The sequence below is a fragment of the Myotis lucifugus genome, unplaced genomic scaffold (genome assembly GCF_000147115.1).
Source record: "Myotis lucifugus unplaced genomic scaffold, Myoluc2.0 scaffold_108, whole genome shotgun sequence".
Taxonomy (NCBI): domain Eukaryota; kingdom Metazoa; phylum Chordata; class Mammalia; order Chiroptera; family Vespertilionidae; genus Myotis; species Myotis lucifugus.
Window position 1 is genome coordinate 1,366,279 of NW_005871156.1, and position 17,927 is coordinate 1,384,205.

General features: G+C 42.6%; 1 protein-coding gene across 1 annotated transcript in view; it reads right to left on the reverse strand.

Annotated features, from left to right (window-relative positions):
• Positions 1–17,927, reverse strand: part of ANTXR1 (anthrax toxin receptor 1) — a 217,431-nt gene that overhangs the window by 150,582 nt on the left and 48,922 nt on the right. Inside the window, exons 4-8 of the mRNA XM_006092977.3 lie at positions 11,907–11,988; positions 11,293–11,326; positions 9,997–10,076; positions 7,397–7,465; positions 5,948–6,028 (exon numbers count right to left, since the gene is read on the reverse strand). Coding sequence (XP_006093039.1) covers positions 5,948–6,028; positions 7,397–7,465; positions 9,997–10,076; positions 11,293–11,326; positions 11,907–11,988 — 346 coding nt within the window. The remainder of the gene's footprint in view (positions 1–5,947; positions 6,029–7,396; positions 7,466–9,996; positions 10,077–11,292; positions 11,327–11,906; positions 11,989–17,927) is intronic.

A 17,927-nucleotide genomic window follows, 5' to 3' on the forward strand; every position in this document is an offset into this window, starting at 1 on the left:
AGGTCAGCACAGGGTATGGTTTTATAAGTAAAATAAATACATATACACCATGGAAGAGATTTGCTCCTCAGTTTTGCTGATCTTACAGCTACTTCGTTAACAAGGATGTTCATGCCAAAACTCGCAAGAAATTCTTGCAAATACAATTGTTTGCTCAATACTTGATCAAACACGCAGGAAGCTCTGCACACTGACTCACCCTCTCATTAATAGGAAGCCTGATGCAAGTTCAAATATTTATTCCAGGGAAATGCTCCTAGATGGAGGTCTTGGTGCCAGGAACTGGTTTTTTCTTCTCATAGACAGCACGCGTGGTTCCAGGCACCGCCCTCAATTGCACACTAACGGGGACAGCTGGGGGCAGAAGCTGGCATCTCAGTAAAGGCCAAGTGCTGGGATTCAAACCTGCAGACCATTTCAGTGTGATCTGAGCCTGGCTTTCAGACAGGTTTCCGTTTCCCTGCCTGCAGCACTTTTGATAAAGCAAACCAAGCCCCGGAGCCTGGTTAGACATACTCTAACGTGAGGGCTGGTGCTGCACTTACCAGTTGTGGTCCCTGGAATTTCCCCGAAGAAGCCACAATGACAGAAGGCAAAGGAATAGCTTCATCCTTTCCAGTTTTACTGGCTCAAAGGGCTGCAATCTTCCAACCAACAGAATTTTGTCTTGTACTTTTATCAACCAGATTCTGCAAAAGCAAGTAGGAATACTGTCTTCACAGGTAGAATCCTGATCAAGTGTGAGGAAAGATGTTCCTCCCAGCCCATGTCAGGCTTCCAGCTTCTCGTGATGATGGAAATTCATCCGCTGAACAGAACTTGGGATTTTCAGAGATGTTGTCCACCGAGCAGTGAAAGGCTCTCGCTGGTGCCCTGTCAGACCATGTGGGTTCTGGTCTTGCCTCTGCTGTAACTGGGCGAGCTGCATCAAGCCATTTCACAATTTTGGTTGTCAGTGCCTCCTTCTCGGACGTGGAGCTGCTTCTTGGCCTGGCCACATTATTCAGTAGTGTCCTGTGGTCATTCTCCTCATGGCCATAGAGACAGACTTGAGTCTGTTCCAGATCACAGCCCAGGGATGTGTGGCCTTGGACAAGTTAGCTAATCTCTCTGTCCTTTAGAGACTACCTGCTTCTGTAGAGGGAGTAACAATATCTACATTAAATCATGGTCATGAGAATCTGATGATTATGTAAAATGAGTTGCCTGGTATCTAGCACATGAGAACTCAAAAAATGGTGGCATTTCTTATTTTTACCTTCCTAAGGAAATGAGGTGGGAGAGGGCACAGACCCTTGGGTCATGGAATTGAGTTCCAACCCCATCCTCCCCGTTAGAGCTATATGCCCTTGAGTAGGATGTCGGAGCTTCAGTTCCTTCACCTATAATATGGGAATAAGAGTATTTCCTTCACAGGGTTGTTATGATTTTTAAATGAGATAATATTAAATGGGATGAAAGAACAATATTTGGCTCCCAAATCAGTTATCTACAGCTGTTGATTTCTTTCTGTCTTTCCCTATGTCCCACCAATGAGAGACTAAAATGAAAAACAAGTGAGAGCACTTTGAAAAATAACACATTATACAAATCTGACACATGAGGACTTCTCCCTTAAAGTAGAGAGGGTTGAGGAACAGCAAAAAGACCAAAACAGGAGTCAGACTGAGGAGGCAGAGAATCCGGGACTCGATGAATCCAGGCTCTAGGATTCAGTAGCAGTTTTCCCTCTGCTTGCTTCTTCACTTCATCTTCGGCCATTCTCCACCATAAGTACCGCCCTTCCTACATTCTGCTATGTGTCATCCTAGGGCTTTGCTCTGCCAAGATTATTCTATCCATGCTCTTCAATGAATAGTTCCATTTCCTCCTTCAGGTCATCTCTTCAAAAGAGCCCGGATTCTTTGTCACCCCCTTCACTCTTAATCTCAGAACTGTGGGATGTTATTTCTTTTATACCACATAACACAATTTTAATTATACATATTGATTTGCTTGTTTTTATGCGTCCCTCCCTCTAGATCAGCGGTTCTCAACCTGTGGGTCGCGACCCCTTTGGGGGGTCGAACGACCCTTTCACAGGGGTCGTCTAAGACCATCCTGCATATCAGATATTTACATTACGATTCATAACAGTAGCAACATTACAGTTATGAAGTAGCAATGAAAATAATTTTATGGTTGGGTCACAACATAAGGAACTGTATTTAAAGGGCCAGAAGATTGAGAACCACTGCTCTAGATGATCAACTCCACTAGGGTAGAGTCTCTCTGTCTGCTTTACTTGTAATTGAAAGGCCAGAGTCCACCATAAGAGGTTTTCAATAAGTACTTGATGAGTAAATAAATACTAGCCCCTGCTTCTTAAAAATAAGGTCACTCTGGGCAGAGACCTTTATAAACCGGAGCTTATTGCAAGCTGCCCTGCACTCTTATTTTGGATAATTAAGCCCATTCCTATTTTATTATGAGAAAACAATCAGCCACCAAGCAACCTCCATGGGCACAAGCTGCATTAGAAGCTTTAGATGGGGGGGAAAAACAAGAACTTTCTTTTCAGTACCCACAAGGATAAATGAACCTAATTCTTAAAAATAGCCAACTTTTAGGCCATAATTATTTCTGTCTGACTTGAGAAAGATGAGCCCTGCTGCGCTTGTCCCTGTTTCTCTGTCCAAGCAAACAAATTAACAGCTACCATAAATACAGGTTTCATGTATTGGAAGGATCGAAACCACTAGCATAACTCCCAGATAAAAGCCCCTAAGAATGCTATCATTCAGCTAAAAGTTTGGAGTCTCAAATTATTATTCTTTTTCCCTTTTTGGGAGACATTTTTTGCTAAAAGTTCTTTAAAATCTTTGGCGTCATTTCCATTTGGGGGCGAGGAGAGCTTTATAAACATCCTGGCTCAAGTTGAACTTGGGTGAGTTGTTAGGTTGAAATATTTAAGGACAACAGTGATTTATGCAAATAAAAATTATAATTTTTATTATATAACAAAAATAATCCAAAGTACTTGGGGAGGAACCAACTCTTGAATGATGTAGGCACAGGTCCCTGTTCAGAACCCAGCCATCTGGGGGCAGGACTTCTGCAGTAGCCTCATGATAGAGCTCCCGCCTCTGGCTGCCCCCAGTCTCCCATCTAGATACCCACCGCCATCAGATTCTCTTCTTAAACATCACTTGTTAGACATTCAAAATGTTTCAGTGCTTACACCCTCTAAGTTGAAGTTCAAGGCTCTTGTCAATCTAGTTTCAACCCAGTGTCTTGGCTTATGTCCCATTACTCCTGACTCCTTTACCCAAACTCTCCCTCCAGACAGACAGGCATTATTATTGTCCTTGGAAAATGCATTGCTCTGGGCTGAGGTCATGTCATCTCCTCTCTGGTGCTACCCATTACCCCTCCTTGGTGGTTCAGGGGCTCAAGTCTGCCCCACTTTCTCATGAAGGCTCCAGCCCAGAATCATCCACCTCTGAGCTTCCAAAGGATTCATGGTCAGACCCAAATCCTGCTGTTCATCCTGTCTTGCACCATTTGGATGTTGTTTTATATGGTTATTGCAGTTCTTGTTGTTTATATTGTCAAGGATGCCACCCTGACCCCAGAAATTATTTACAGCAGGGGCCCCTCACCTGGGGATCCATAATTGGAACTGATACTTTTTTATCCTTTCAATTATTTCCACTTTCTGGTTAAGGGAGTTTGAGTGAGTTTCTGTTCCTTGCAAACAAACACATCTGGAAGAAGATGGCTGTCATATGTGCATGCTTAAGATAGGAAGGCCCAGCCCGAGGAGAGATTATTTTTCACAAATCTGAAAACTTAAGGTCTCATGTATCAATGCTCTGAAAGTACACCTGAGGCATTTATTTAAAAGTACAGATTCAAAAGATGCGGATTCCAGGTTCCATCCTATACTGACTACAAAAGAAGCCCTTTAGAATGGGGCCTGGGAGTATTATAAACAAGATTCACAGGTGATCCTATATAATAAAAGCCTAGCGACTGAACGGCAGAACAACCAGAACAACCGCTTGGCCAGTCGCTATGATGAGCACTGACACCAGGGGGCAGATGCTCAATGCAGGAGCTGCCTCTTGGTGGTCAGTGCACTCTCACAGTGAGAGTGCCACTCGGCTGACTGGGATGAGCAGGGCTCCCACAGCAGGAGCAGCCACTCAGACGGCGTATCCACAGCAGGTTGGCTGACCAGGATGAGAGGCTGCTCCCTGCAGGCCACGCCCCCACCAGTGCACGAATCCTGTGCACTGGGCCTCTAGTTTATATATATATACTAGAGGCCCAGTGCACAAAATTTGTGCACTTGGGGGGATGTCCCTCAGCCCAGCCTGCACCCTCTCACAGTCTGGGAGCCGTTGGGGGATGTCTGACTGATGGCTGGTGGACATTCTTAGCGCTGCCGTGGAGGCGGGAGAGGCTCCTGCCACCGCCACTGTGCTCACCAGCCATCAGCCCGGCTTTTGGCTGAGCAGCACTCCCCCTATGGGAGTGCACTGACTACCAGGGGGCAGCTCCTGTGTTGACCGTCTGCCCCCTGTGGTCAGTGAGAATCATAGCAACCAGTTGTTCTGTCATTTGGTCGATTTGCATATTAGCCTTTTATTATATAGGATATATATATATTCAAGAAAATCTAGAGGAATCTGACATTAATATCTCTCATATGATAGTGAAGGGACATGGAAGAGGAAATAATTCATATACCTTGAGAACCAATTGTTAAGTATTCTCATCAGTGTTATTTTCTGCAATCTTTCAACAAGTCTATGATATGTCTTATCATCAATCCCTTAAACAAATAAGAAAATAAGTGAAATAACTCATCTAAGGATCTATAAGGGTGACTTGCTGAGCCAGCATTTAAACTCTGGGCTGACCATCTCCAAAGTTCTCACTTCTCACTCTGCTGGAATTCCTAACACACCCTGGAGGGAGGGAGAGGGAGCATGAAGACACATCCATGCTGGAGGTTTCCTAGGTCAGTCTGGGGGAGCAGGGCAAGTCCTGACCCTGTGGCTGATAACTTCTGCATCAAAACTTCCTTGCCATCTAAGAGGACAGTGATTCTCTGAGCTCTGAATTTACATCCTAAACCCTGAGGCTGGAGCCTGGTAAGATCCACCTGAGAAACCACTAGCTGTCTACCTGGTCCTCAAACTTAAAGGCAGAGGCTGCAGTGTCTCTGGCCTTCATTACAGGTGCAGCACACACACTGACCTCTGGCTGAGGCTTTAGAGACCAGTGGCACCCAATATGCCAGGTAGACCGAGGGCCTGGCCCGTGTATGGAAGGTGGAAAGGAGAGGCCCTGGAAGCCAGAGTCCTGTTTCCTGACAGGAAAGGGTGTTGAAAATCCAGGTTGGGATGGAAAGGTGGTGATTGTACAAACCCTGGAGAACACGGAAGCCTTAATATTTGGGGATTATAGGTCTCAAGCAGTGGTTCTATTAAAATCACCTGGGACGATCTTAAACAATGCTGCTCTAGGTGATTTCAATGGTCAGCCACGGCAGAGAACCACTGGTTGAAAGTGCCTCCCATGGCCGAGTGAGACCAGGTGAACCTGCAGATTCTCTGAAGACAGCTTGTGTTCAGTTATGGCTGGGAAAACGCAGGCCTGTAACTGCGCACCATCAGCCACAGTCTGGGAGCAGCCTGGGGTCCCCGGCTGCCAGAGCAGGGTTCCCTTCCATGTCGACATTCCCATTGTAGGGTAGAATTGGCACAGAGAATAAAGAAAGAAACAGGTGTGAAAAGCAGGAGGCAGAAGTGGGAGATGACTGATACGAAGATCTGCAAAGGAGTGTTCCCTCAAGCAGGAAAACGCCAGCCTCGGAAGGATGGGATCGGGGTATTTACAACAGATCAGGGGCAGAAAGGGCTCGAATGTCCAGTCTCAAAGGAGGTGCTCTACTCACTGAGTGGATGATGCCTTGCAGAGCCTGAAAGCCGTCATTTACCGGAAACACGTGATCCTTACTGTCCGCAATCCGGGCCAGCTGAGAACAAACACAAACACACATGGAGGACGCAGGAAAGCCACTGGGTTTAGGGGACTCCATCCACTTTTAGAACCAGAGGAACTTGAGAGGCTTTGACTGGGCTCAGGGGCCTCACTGAAAAGCCCTCAGTAATAATGAGTTTACCAGCGGCCTCCCTGGAGCGAGCCCGGGGGGTTGGCGCCAGCTCTTACATTTGTTGTAATACTTCTTTCCTTGGGAGCAGAGGTAAGATTGCCCAGCTAGATGAACATTTGGCCTGGGTTGGTGTATTTATGGATTTGGGGGCAGGCCACGGGCTCATTTCTCTCCCATTCACCCAAATTTCTGTTGGCAACTGTTTTCGAACCAAACAAACTCGTTTCCTTTGAGAGCAACTTTGCAAATAAATTCAAGCTTCGGTGTTGGGGAAGGCCAGTGAATGGGGACCCTTATCTTCACCCAACCTGCTCACTGAGGAAAGGACCCTGGCCAAGGTTTGTCTGCTCCAGCTTTAAGGAGCCGAGGACTGGAGAAAGGAGAAGCTGCTCTGTGAGCTTTACTACCCCCGCCCCATCTTCGCACTTTTCTGCAATTGCCACGGTCACAGTCGGTGCCAGGATGTTTACTGATTGCACAAGCACCACAGTGTCATTGGGAAATTTCAGAAAACCCAGGAGAGTTAAAATACATTTATAAAAAGTTACTTATAATCCATGGACTCATCCATTCATCCTTCCATCCATCACATTTCTATTATTGTTAATTTGATATATATTGTCTTTCATAGTTTTTCTAGGCAATATACACATATTTATTTAAACACTGGACGCACACTATTCCCAATATTCTGCAATCCTAATTTATTTACTTATCAACATATCATGAGCGCTGTCCCATGTTATTAAAACAAAAAGAAATTACAAACTACACTGAGTAACGTTCATTTAGGTTGTTAGAAAATTTTCACAATTTGCTTATATGTATTTGTACATTTTTTTTGCCCACTGCTAATTATTTCCTTTTTTGTATTGAAAATACACTGCATATTTAATGGAAGGAAGGGATGTTTGCCATTTTAAAAAAAAGATTCATCACATTAAATAAAAACAACAACAACAAGTTTTCCAAGTTAATTCAGATCTATTTTGACACCTTGGCTGTTTAGTATCTACCAAGAAAGATGCTGCCTAGATGTCTGTGTTAAATGCCCCCACATGCATCAGCAAATGGCTTTACATTCCTTACTCATCCAATTCCCTTCCTGCTTATTAACATTTCTGCAAAATACTCCATCTAAGGGGTGTTTATGTTGCTGCTGCAACTCTCTGCACCGAAACATTCACAAACTTGGTACGCTCCCAAACTGGAGGACAACCAAGTGCATACCTGTGTTTCGTTGAAATCCTTTACCCCGACACAGTAAACGATTGCACCAAGGTCTCGGGATCTGTTAGCCTGGGGCAATGAGAGAAAAGACATTAGCGAGAGAAGCAGAGGCAAACATACTCCTTTGGATTATCCAGACTAACTGCAATGATCAGGCATTCACTGAGCACCTACTTACTATATGTCAGATACCACAATGGAGAAGGTAATCCCTGTCCTCAAAAAGCTTATACTCCAGTGAAAGACCCACTCTAACCTAATGCATTATGGGCATGAGGGAAGTGATTAGTCTAATGGGAAGTGAGGAGAAAGAGCCACATAAATAGAGTCTTTGAAAGACAAGGAGAGGAAAAGGAAACTGTAGGCTAGGGTAAGTCGTATGAAATAATCTGGGGAAATGATTATCTTTTCTATTTCTCTGATGAATTTTTTGGCATACTTTTTCTTCCAGTGTGATGGCAGCATGGTATAACGGAAAGGATGTGGCCTTCAGAACCTGGTATACCTGGGTTTGACACTTGGCTTCGCTCTAGAAAGTGTGAGGGGGATTAAATGAGATAATAAGTGCAGAGCTCCTCAAGCAAGGTCTAGGACGATGCAGATGCTCATAAATGTCAGTCCCCTTTAGAAATAAAGCCATTTTCATTGCCATAGAACACATTGGTTTTATGGATGGGAATTATGGTCCATATTTGAGTAGGTGAACCCATGACCTTTTTTTAACAATTAAGTATGGAGAAGGCAACATAAAAACAACATCCAGGTTTTGGCTTGATTTTTATATTTGATTTGTGAAAGGCTCTGATAACGGATTTCAAAGTTCTTCTGCATTTCAGAACAGAAAACAATAATTGGAAATCCTTGGTATATACAGTAGGTGCTTAATAAATAATCAATAGTAAAGATATATTAGGTGCTCAATATGTGCATATTGATTTGAGTTGTGTTCTTTCCCCCACTCTGTTAGTATGCAAACCCACTTGTGACTAATATTGAATTTTAGAAGAGACAGAAACACATCTTTTTTTCCTTCATGTTAGAAATATTTCTTGAGGCTTTCAGGATAAAACAAACTTTTAGACACAGTCTAGCCCCAGTCTTATCTGCAACAACTTCTGTGACACTTTTCCTCCAGTTGGACTTTATATAGAACTATCAAAAATGGGAAGGTTCATTTTCGTTATATATCTTGAATTTTATCATTCTTTTTCAGAAACTCCCTTTCTATTGGTATTGGCACTCCAACTATTTTTCCAAGTCTGTATGTGCCATACCTAAAATTCTTTTCTACTAACCCCTATTTTAATCATCTGACAACTATCATTTATTTTATATTCAGTTATTTCCTTATTAGGGTTTTTACTTCATTTGACTGTTGTTTGGCACCCAGATAAGACATTCTGCATTCCCATTACATAGTGTCGACTTTAGAGAATAGGAATTGTATCCTTTCCCAAATGCTCAGGGAGCGCCTGTCATATTTACTGTGTGTTTCCCATTGTGAATTTTCCCAGTGTGGTTCCCATTGTAGGTGATTAATGTGCTCACCTACATAATCTGATCATGCCCTTCACCAGCAGAGGCTTCAACAAGCTGAACATGATTACATGGGGAGGCCCATGAGGGCAGCTACTGTCTCACTTAACACTGAGTGAGTGAAGGAATGAATGAATGAATGAATAGATGAATATATACTTCTTGCTCACTAAGGGAGCTAAATTTAAATGAAATCATAGTCAAGAGCTTGAGGTAAGTGTAATGTTCTTATTAACTCCTCCCTGGGAGGCCAGAACCTCCCTCCCTCACTGCCTAATTGTGTTGCTTTCTAACTTGGCCTGAATAAGGCTTTGTCACTAATGAGGCTTTAATACATTCCCATGGTTAACTGGTTTCCTTGGGCCACTTACACATATAGCTCTCACATCTACAGCTTGAAAGGAAAGGCTTTCTTAAATATAAATGACTACTTTTTAATTTTTCAATAAATTCCCTTTTCTGAATCTCTTTATGCAAACTGAAAGTTTCATTTAAAGAGCATTCGTTCACTTGCTTCGAGGAGTATTTTATGAGAACACAAATAAAAGGAAAAAAGAAATATCAAAGGAGAGATTACAATTTACTTTGCCTCTAATTAATATTCAACTTTGGTTCATAGAGTGAGAATCTCAATGACTAATCCATTCTGCCAAGATTGGCTCTTACATATGTCAAGTAATTCTTTCCCCTCCTGTTTTTAGTAGAAAATATGAGGAAAATTTCAGAAAAAAAATGATTTGGGTTAAAAATGATAGTGTTTCAAAAGTGCTAGATCAATATAGTGCTTTCAATAAAATTATGCTAGATATATTTTACCCCTCCCAAACAGAGAGTAATATAGAAATATTTTAAAGAGGAAAAATATCTATCATGTATAAGACATGAAAATTCACTTTAAAAAATTATTATTTTTTAAATGTATAAGACACGATTTTATCCAGGAGTTGTTTTTTAATCAAGAGTAACTATCATTTTGGCCAAGTAGAAAGATTGCAGCCCATCTCAAAAGGAAGAAGCCCTTTTCCATGTCTGTTTAGACAGACACAGGCCGGACTGTCGCTTACCTCCCTCTCTGAATAGTAAAAGAGATCTTCATGGAGTTCTCCATCAGTCAGAGCAATGATGACGCTGGCTGTCCTGTATCCTGCTCAACACAACACAGACCGCTCAGTCCATCCTGCCACACCAAGGGGACCCTCTCTCAGCCCTGAGAAACTGTCTCCTCTAAGCTCACCCACCCGAGGTCAATATCTTGAGAATCATCAACTTCTCTTTGGGGACTGGAAGCAATTACAACATGAAGAAGAGTGCCGAGACAGACTCTAGAGGGAATAGGCTTTGTTTCTGGTTTTCTCAGTCTTATCTTAAAACAATGGCTAAACCTGGTGAAATGCTTTCTGGACTGAGCTAGGAATAACTCCAGTGGCTCTTATTTCTGGGGACAAGCTCTACCACCTGGGCTGTTCAGGAGTCCTTCTCAGAGGCTGTAGCTGACCACATGCACCAGCCCTTGAAGAGCTGGACAGAGTCCTAGTCATCGTGATTTACAAGCTGACTGAATCACAGCAGTTGGCAAAACCTACTAGAGTTCTTCCAGTAATTGTTAGGCATCTAGTAACATTGCTGATGGTTGAAATATACTAACAAGTGTTGGTGTTGATGTTGGATCTGTTTTATTTGTTGTAGTTTAGAGTGAAATCAGAAGTGGACATCTCTACAGGCCTAGGAGAAAAATCCCCAATGCAATACTGAATCTTTTAAAAGAGATTTGCCTCAAATAAAGAAAGGCTATCCATAAAAGACACTATAGTAATTGTAATAATAGCCAAAATAATAATAATAATGATAATAATAAATATTAGTTCTATGTGCTAGGCACTCTATTAAGTAAAATTTTTGCCTTTTTTCACTTAAATAAAGGAAATTTCAAACTGAACTGGTATCTTAATCTTAACACCATATCCAACCACAGTAATGAAGGGGTGAAGGGGCTTGGAGCCCAGAGAAGACATGAAAATTACAGTTGACATAAAAATCCAAGACTTTACTAACCCATCCAACTATTTACTAGTTTAATGAATTCAACATGCAAAACTGTTCCCAGGCATTGCAGACTGTGGCCCATAATGGGATCTAATTACTTTCATATCACTTTTCTTGCCATCAACAGGATAGTAGCATTAGGCCTGGCACGTATCATCTTTCTAAGCATTCCTTCTTCGTGATGAAGTGTGTGTCCAAGGATTCTAGGCAATATCAAATATGTCTTTTGAAACAAGAAATTACGGAGGCACTTTTTCAGAAGTAAACACAGAAAAAAGTTAACTAGCTCATCATGGTAGTTCATAAGATAGTCTTACCTTGACTGTTTTCATAATAAATCTGCTCGCTGGCCTGGAAAACACATGAAAGAGCCATTAGACAGCCAGCCACTATTTGCTACTCCAAATCCAACATTGGGCAGTGGGCTCTGGTGTTGGGTATGCAGCCATGGCCCAGTCTCGATTTTTCATGTGATCCACCCACGCTTCACACAGATATCAATGGGTCACCTTCATCTAAAGTCACCCTGACATGTAATCAATATACTTGTGAACATGGATCAATGTCTTACTTCGCATAGACTGGGATTTGTTCTCTTCAAGATTGAAGTCACTGACATTCTGTCTCAATCACTGAAGCAACATGTAGAAGAGGTGACCGTGGGAACGGGGAGCACTTGCATGTGGTGTGACTCCTGGCAGCCAAGCATCAGCCAACAAACCTTTCACCAGTGTCAGGGAAGGAGCAAGGAGATCTCCCTAGTTCTTTTGGATAGTGTTATCAGCATCTAAGTTTATGGGGAAATTTTCTTACTCTCTTGCCATTGGGTGTTATTCATTCCCTCAATGCATGTGCCTCATCGTCAGCCATCCTTAGGTGGATGTTCCGTGTCACACTTTACATTTGGAGTTGAAAATTGTTATAAAATTACCCTTTGAAATCCTTCATGCATGTAAGTATCTCCTCCTGGCAGGACCTTCTGCAATTCCTCAAGGCCTTGACGAATCTGTTCTCTGAAATCCAAAGACACCCTATTAGTCCTATTAGAGCATTTTTTTTACTGTGCTGTGTACATGCACATTAGTCTTTTTCTTATCTCTGTGGATAGTCTATACTGCCCCAATGGTCCCCCAAAAGCCTGTCAGGGGTAGAGTCTTTGTAGTACATCACCCAGCGAGATTTTAAAGATCCTTCTTCAGGAATCTCCTCCATCTGCTCAAGAAAGTCTTCCATTTCTTTTATTAATTATTATTAATTTTAAAGAGAGAGGAATGGAGAGAGAGAGAGAGAGAGAGAGAGAGAGAGAGAGAGAGAGAGAGAGATTTGTTATTCCATCGTTTCCCCTAGTTATGCATTTACTGATTGGTTCCTGAATGTGTCCTGACCAGGGATCAACCTGCAACCTTGGCTATGTGGACGACACTCTATCCAACTGAGCTACCCAGGAAGGGCTTCTATTTCTTTAAATGGACAAAGTTTTCATTCTACATTGGAAATGAGCCTTAAAATGCAACTGCTCCTGAGGGGACACACAGCAACTTCAGCACCTTTATGTCAACATGCAAATGGCTCTTGTGAACCAGAAAGAGGCGGGTACCAAGAAACCAGGGCAAGGCCACCACAAGGACCACAGGTGGGAGGGGCAAGTGTCAGGCGTGAACTCTGCCACCCGCAGAATTGGGCCAAAGGAAACCGTGTAGTCAGCTTTGAAAACAAAAGTCTAGGCAATCTCTGCTTTCCAGGACAACGGAGAGTGTTTTCTGTGGCTGATGCCTGTGTTTTCTTACTCTGGTTGCTTGAGGTGGCCCTGGGGCAGGAAGAGGAAGTGGGTTAGGGCATTAGGAAAGGGTCTGACTGAAAGTGGGAAACATGAATGGTCTGGGGATCAAATGGAATCTTTGTGGACCATTCTCTCTGGGATGTAAGATATGTTCCTGTCTTCTAAATAGCCCCACACTGTAACGAAAGGGCAAGAAAGTGTGATTTCTGAAAAAACATTAGCCTTATTCATAAACTGTAAGCCTATGGAAAGTTTGAAATTACCTTCTTCTCACTGGGGCCTCTTTAGTGACAGAGGGTGGAGGTGCACTATGTAAATGAGGAAGGGAAGCTTCTTTTGAGTAGGCAAAGAACCTAACATTTATTAGGCATCTACTATGTATAAGGTCCTACTCAAAGGTTTGTTTCATCCTCACAATACCCATGCAAGGTGGGTAATGTTGACCGCATATGATAGGTGAGACAATTTGGGTTTAGAGATTAGGTAGAAGATCAGAGACTTGAATTCAAACCTGTCTGACTTAAAAAGGCGTTCTATTCTGCCAAGCAGCCTGCTAGCACACAGCAGTGCTGGAGAAGTGGGAAGTTTTCAGTAACACTTGAATTAGTGAAGAGCAATAGCAATTTCTAACACCATCTGAGTACTTAAAGTGTGCCAAGCTCTATTCGAAATACACCACACACAATAATTCACTTCTGCCTTATAAAAAATAGCTCTTTTTAATAGATAACACTGTTATTTCCATTCCACACAGAAGGAAACTGAGTCACAGAGAGGCTAAGGAACTTTCCCAAAGCCCTGTAAGACGGAGGTAGGATTAGAACTTAGAGACCTTGTTCTTAATAACCATGATAACTGTCTCTCTTCTGAGTGAATGAATGACATCTATTGCTGGTCTATTCTGGCAATTGCTTGGGAGGAAGTCTAATGCAAAATTAACCTTTTGTTAAAACTGATATAATGGAGTAGCCATGGCTAAGGCTGGATCTCCAGGCTGTGGGAGGGTTTAAAAGACAAACTGGAAAGGGGTTGACCTGAGCTTGCCCCTGGCCTAGGTTACTGATGCTTCACAGGTGGGATAGTGAAGTCCAGGTAATTCAGACGCTGGGAAATGTACTGACTATTGTTTCATTGTCTCATCAGTGCCCAAATGCCAGACCACGTGCCCAGTTGTGCAAGTCAAAAAACTGGAACCCTTCCTTGACCCTCTATCTTGGCTCTCCTCTCTCTTTACGCTTCCCTACATAATCTATCATCAAATTCCATTGGTTCTACTCTAAACATATCATGAAACTTCTCTCTCTCCTCTGCCAATGCCATGGTCTGAGCCACTATCATCTCTGGCTTAGACCACTGGGAAAGTCACTGGCTAGCTTTCGACTGCCCTCTTGCCCCTTTTCATTCATTCTCCACATGGCTGCCGGAATGTTTCTAAAATATTGATCAAAACATGCTACTCACTCCCCTGCTCAAAACCCTTCAATAGCAGACAATTACACTTGGGATAAATCCCAAATCCTTGCCCTGGCCTTTGAGTGCCTACATGATGGCTCCTGTGCCTCCGGGACAGCGGCATGGCCACCACTCCGCCCCCCTCTCTGCACTGGAGCCCCGTGGGCTTTCCTAAGCTCCTTCTCCAACAGACCCTTCCCACCTGCAATCATTGCTGGCCATGGGCTAGGGGAGACTTTTTGCCTAGCTCTGCACCGGGCGAATTCTTCCCCAGCCTTCTGTCCCAACTTAAATGTCAATTGCTCCAAGTAGCCTTGTTAGACTTCCCCAGTTCAAATTGGCTCCCTCAATTAAATTTGCTCATAGAACCCCAAACTTTTGCTTCATAGCACGTGGGACATTTTATAACTTTTGATTGTGTAATTATTTGTTTAGGTCCCCCCTCCCCCCCAGTTTTGGACTTCAAACCCCTTGAGAGCTGAGCCATGTCTGGTTTGGTCTCTATTATTTCTTCTATGTCTACTACAGTTCCTGGAACATTCTAGATATTCAATAAATATTTACTGAAGAGGTGAGCGGAGGGAACAGATGTCTCCACTTTCATCATCCCGCGAAGAGGTCAACCTTGGGGGCAGGGATTAGCTTCACTTGGCATGTGGAGGGAGGCCAGGCAGGGACTGACCTGGTAATGGACTTTAGGTGTGTGCCCATGTGGTGGTTATAAGCCATTCTCTATGTTGTACTCCTTTACATTACCCCAGCATTTCAATAAATCCCACCAAAAGGCATAATTTAATTTCAACCCTTGTTGTTTAGTAATGAAAAAAGGCATATATCGGTGGTGTGGAAGGAAGGGCAAAGATGAGAGCAGTGTCCTCCACCAAGGCCATCGTTGGGAGGGCAGAGGGAGGCCCTGGCAGCCATCTGGCCGAGAGCAGCTTTGTCCTTAAAGGTTGGCAATTTCATGAGGGTCATGGCAAGGACCAGGTAGTATGAGGGTGAGGCTGGGATAGGAAAATCAGGGTTTGCTCTTGAGCACACAGAAGTGGTACCATGGAACCTTCAGAATCACTGGGGGACACTACGGGGGAGGGGGAGCTAGTTTCTGACACTTAAGGGGTAGGAGATCGGACATTAAAAGTAAATGTGAAAAAAAAGTATTGTGGTCTTACTCTTTGGCCACGGACTAGTGAGATCTGGGCTATATTGGTAACACTAAAATTGGAATAGTGTGTTAAGACTGCAGCTTGAAAAAGAGGTTAAAAAAGGCATATTAGGGGAATGGAAAAGGCTCCTTGGCTTCACTGTATTCTTTCCCTGCCAAATAAAGTCTGGGAACTGGGGTGTTTCCTCTAAGCCTATTTCCTTTTCTTTACAAGTATTTTCTTGAGCTTTCTATATTTTTGGTAGCAGAACAAGCAAAGGCTGGTTTGGAAACTGTCCTTATCCTTGATGCTTTGTGTCTGGCAAGATAAATTCACTATCCCAAGCAGTGATCACAACCTCCCAGATACCACCCTTACTTCTCCAAAGACCAAATGACTTATGCCCCACCTCCCTGCGCCCTGCCCTGTCTCTAAGCACCCACAACATCAAAGCAAACGAAACAGATGGTTTCATGGGAATGGTGGGTCCATTTAAATTTTGGGACAATAAAACTATTAATAAAGGCCCATTTTTTAATGCTCTCTTAGAAATGAAAGAAATTGGGAGAGAGATCTGTTAAAGGGGGCGATAAGAACCTCTCTGAAGACTTGGTTATTACCAAATGAAATGTTATCTTCCTGGGAAATGAGAGAGGCTGGGAATCCTAGGAAGACAGGCTGCTATTAAGAGTCTCCTGTTTTCCTTGGTGGTTTCACATGTCTGCCAGTGCTCTTACTTAGAAGTTAAGGGTTCTCAGGCCACATGTCTTGTGTTCCTTTTGCAACCCCTGCAGCACTTAAGTATGGGCCTAGAGTAGGTTGTATGTTGTTGAATGAATGATTCCGGTTTGGGCACATTCATTAATCCATTCATTCATTTCCACAACTATTTGATCATGCATTGCGCACCCAGCACTAGTCTGGTTTGTAGGGATGGGGGGTGGGGAGAAGTGGGATGGTGTCTGCTGGACTTTTCGTTGGCCCTGGGAGTTGTTCTACACTTCATGAAGATTACTTTTTGGGATTCCAGCTGTCTTGCAACATTTTCATATTTGCTGATGAAAGGACGAACACACATAAGCACATCAAGAAGCACTTCCATAATCACTTATCCCAAGTATCCCAGTGATGCTCCTACTGCAAAATCCTCCTTGGGGCTATGCAGTGTCCACCACATTTTCATTCTATAAAAACCACCCCCGCCCTCAAATAACCCAACATCAGCTTTGCCTTGTTGACTTCTTGCCTCCCATAAAAGAGCTCCTGTGGAATTGGACTTTCCTCAAACGCCCTGCAGTTGTTGCCTTTGCAGCCTCAACTTATACAGTAAACACACAACACTGTTATTCCCACTAATGCTGCATTCGCATTTCCAGATGGCCCGGGACTCTGGTGTTGCCTCCCCCAAACATGAAGTGAACCAAACAAAAACATAGATTGGTGAAAGTCATGCTGCTGCTGCTACTTGTGGAGTCATGAAATTCCACAACCGACCGTAATCATTTGTTTATAATGTATGTAAATCAGCCTCCTTGGGATTTTCCCTAAGAATGGGCCAACATGATTAATGACATGAAGGTACATATTGAACCAATGATATATATATATATATATCTCCTCACCTGAAAATATGTTTGTATCCTCACCTGAGAATATGTTTATTAATTTTAGAAAGAGAGGAAGGGAGAAAGAGTGAAACATTGATGTGAGAAACATTGAGCGGTTGCCTCCCATAAGTGCCCCAAACAGTGGCTGAACCCCAAACCTTGGTATGTGCCCTGACTGGGAAACCACCTCGCAACCTTTTGGTGTATGAGATGATGCTCCAACCAATTCAGAAACTCACCCAGGGCTCTATATATTATTAAGTGAGGTATAATTTATATACAGTAACATGCAAAGATATTTATTCATTTCCTTTGTAATTGTTAAATTTATTCCTATAAAGTTATTTATAATATCCCTTTATGATATTTTAACTGTAGGATCGATAGTAACATCCTCTCTTTGGGTCCATATTAGCAATACCTTTATAGATTACAATATTCATCCTTATTTTATCATAGTCTACCATAAGTTAATACAGTAAAACCTCACTATAATGAACTCATTCGTCAGAGCCGAAGATCTGTTATATAATAAAGTAGGTTTTCTAAATGCGTATGTTAAAAAATTGACAAATTAGTTTACCTGTTTTTACTGTGTAATTAAAATTAAGTATGTATGAAAAGTTTAATTACACAGAAAAGTTTTCTAGGTGTGTTAGAAGAATGTTAAATTTGTACTGAATAGGTTTAGTAAATGCATACATTCACCCATCACCACAAGTAACAAATGCACACAACTGGGATGTGGCTTAGCACACTGTTAAAACTGCTGCAGAAAGTCATGCCAAGGGACAACAAAACCAGTTACCTGGTGCGATGCGGTGTGGTCATGTGCTAATCATTTGCCAAACATTGTTTACGAGTGATGACTCTTGGATTTAAATATGTAGACTATAGTTGTAGATATGTAATATTTATTTATGTTGATGAAATTACTAGTGTTTTTTTCCAACATATGGCGTACTTGC